The sequence below is a fragment of the Sphaeroforma arctica genome, assembly GCF_001186125.1.
Source record: "Sphaeroforma arctica JP610 unplaced genomic scaffold supercont1.18, whole genome shotgun sequence".
Lineage (NCBI taxonomy): Eukaryota > Ichthyosporea > Ichthyophonida > Sphaeroforma > Sphaeroforma arctica.
In genome coordinates this window covers 141,696-144,668 of record NW_014040540.1, presented here as the reverse complement: position 1 = coordinate 144,668, position 2,973 = coordinate 141,696, and the positions used below count along the sequence as shown (strand labels likewise).

The 2,973-nt window shown below is 44.4% G+C and overlaps 1 protein-coding gene across 1 annotated transcript in view; it reads right to left on the bottom strand.

Moving 5' to 3' along the window:
- The window catches only part of SARC_00560 (hypothetical protein), a gene marked incomplete at both ends in the record, with an annotated part of 4,039 nt that extends 1,088 nt beyond the window's left edge, over window positions 1–2,951 (bottom strand). The window contains 3 exons of the mRNA XM_014305745.1: window positions 581–666; window positions 1,604–1,734; window positions 2,698–2,951. Coding sequence (XP_014161220.1) covers window positions 581–666; window positions 1,604–1,734; window positions 2,698–2,951 — 471 coding nt within the window. The remainder of the gene's footprint in view (window positions 1–580; window positions 667–1,603; window positions 1,735–2,697) is intronic.
- Between the last annotated feature and the right edge of the window lie 22 nt (window positions 2,952–2,973).

The window sequence follows — 2,973 nt, the reverse complement described above, 5'->3', positions numbered from 1 at the left end:
TATACNTACTATAATACTAATACTAGTATATATATATACTATATATATATATATATATATATATATATATATATATATATATATATATATATATATATATATATCACCCGTTGTATACCTCCACGCACACTATAGGTCGAACCGTCGATATAAACTGGTACAACCAAACAACGACGGCACATGGCGATGTCAAACTTGCCACAAGCACAAGCACGCAACCATGACACAGAATAACAACTTCACAGACGCGACAGAGGTCATGCTTTTGCATCGGACGATACATATCCAGATTAGATATCCACGACCACCACAGCTGTAGCTAAAGGATGCCCCAGGCAGCCATGGTGTGAATATAGACGCCACACAATTAACCTGAATGACATTCACTCATGGAGACAACAAACCATCATCACAGTCACAGTACAACATCACAGCATCACATCACAGTCACAGTACAACATCACAGTACCATATCATAGTACAACATCACAGTACCATATCACAGTACAACATCACAGCATCACATCACAGTCACAGTACAACATCACTGCATCACATCAAAGTCACAGTACAACATCACCTGCGCCTCGTGTTTCTTCGAATGGCGTTTCCTCCTCCGTGAGGGATGGGGAATGTTGAACAACTGCTTTGGGGTCTGACCAAATTCTACGATTGATCGAGGAAGGGTGAATGTTAAATACATTGTATTGGTATCTGGCACAATTTCTGCCCAAATTCTGCGTTTCTATCAGGCAGGGTGGATGTTGAACAATTTGAACAATTGTTTTGGGGTCTGACCCGATTCTGCAAATGGGTTGAGAGTGATGACCGTATCCAATCTGTCTCAGACCCATTTGGCCACCTCTCAGATAGCATAACATACACCTACGCGTGAGTGGTGTGAATATAAATGACCCTCCCACACGGATTGTCATTGATCTGAGGGGGTGTTACCACAAGGTAGATATACCTAGACTATACTCGCCATACAGGGCAGCAACGCGCATGGACTCTAGGAACTATACCTACACTCTACTCCACAGACAGAGCTGCCACCCTCCCTGGTCCACATACTAGCTGCTATGTAATTGGAAAGGCACCATCACATGCGCATACCGACACTCCACTCCACCTACATAGCAGCTAATACATGCGCCAATTGCGAGCATTGACGCACGTACGTTCGTTGCAGATTTCAGGCCACAGCGCCACTTCGCAAGTTATCTTTGTCATTGACGTCAAGACGAAGTGATAGAGCTCCATGCCGTACCTGCGTCATGTCTTAAGGATTCCTTATTCGTACCTAATCCTAATTTCTAAAATATTTTTATATTATCCATTCCTATTTCCTACTCGGTGCCCTGTTTACAGTTGGGGGTTTTTTCATACCACTCCTGTTCAACGCCTGTATACTCTTCTGTGGTCGCACATGAACACTCATACCTAAACATGAATACTCATACCTAAACATGAACACCTATACCTAAACATGAACACTCATACCTAAACATGAACACTCATACCTAAACATGAACACCCATACCTAAACATGAACACTCATACCTAAACATGAACACTCCTACCTAAACATGAGCACTCTTACCTAATATCTGCATGGTCGTGGCTTCCTTCTCGTGCGGATCTTCGATGGAGTCCAAGTCAACGGTCCCCTCATACGACAAGTAATGGAACACATTGTGGGCCTTAACCGCTTCCTCTCCTCTCTGTTTGTAGCTGTGTCACAGAATGGGTTGGTCATTTACCAGGTGAAAGGTACCCTGATTAGTCGATCTAACTATGTCACACCACCCGGCAGTCAGCTACATACCAGAAAGATGGTTCTCTTAGGCATTTTTTTGCGAGATAGATGCTATCTGTAATGAGCAGTTGGTACATATTGTTTCTGTTGAGTGTTTACGTAGTCTGGGTTGAGAACGAGGGCAGTCAATCAGTTTCGGTATCTTCTGAATCGACCCTTCGATCTGAGCCGATTCAGCTACACTACAGGAAACTATCGATAAACGACCGCCGTATACGTCTATACTGAGCTAAACAGTAACAACCCTCTCACTCAACGCACACTGTGTGTACACAAACATGGATACAAATCATCAGGCATGAACCATGCATGCTGAGTAAGACATGACACATGCATGCTGAGTAAGACATGACACATGCATGCTGAGTAAGACATTACACATGCATGCTGAGTAAGACATGACACATTCATGCTGAGCAAGACATGACACATGCATGCTGAGTGTCCCATGCTTCGCAGTCAAACTTCACCGAGCGCCAGTTCAGCCGAGTGGTTCTGGATACCACATACACGTTCGCTGTCGTTCAAATCACACACCGCTACCACCTATGGTCATGTGTTGATACAAACAAAACGTACATTGATACCTACCCGAATATCAGATCAGTCCAGTGGTGCAGCTTAGAGGACACTCGAGCGCTTCTCTCGTACTGACACACACCTTACCTTACCAGTATACACTTCACCTACTAATACCGACGTATCTCTACCCGAGGCTACCCTTAGACCTACCCGAATATCAGATCAATCCAGTGGTGCAGCTTAGAGGGCACTCGAGCGCTTCTCTCGTACTGACACACACCTTACCTTACCAGTATACACTTCACCTACTAATACCGACGTATCTTATCTCTACCCGAGGCTACCCTTAGACCTACCCGAATATCAGATCAATCCAGTGGTGCAGCTTAGAGGACACGTAGTCGCACTCGAGCGCTTCTCTGCACTTGAGCACAAAATCTTCAGGTGAGACGGCCCATGGCGGTAGCACCACATCGTTAATCACCGTCCCGTCCTGCTTGCGACCCAATGCCAGATGTTGGCTGTTGAGCAGAAACTCGGATGATTGTCGGCTCCCTAGACTATACAGATAAGGAAATGAACCGTACTTGATCAGATTATATATACGCATACATATACATACATATATATAT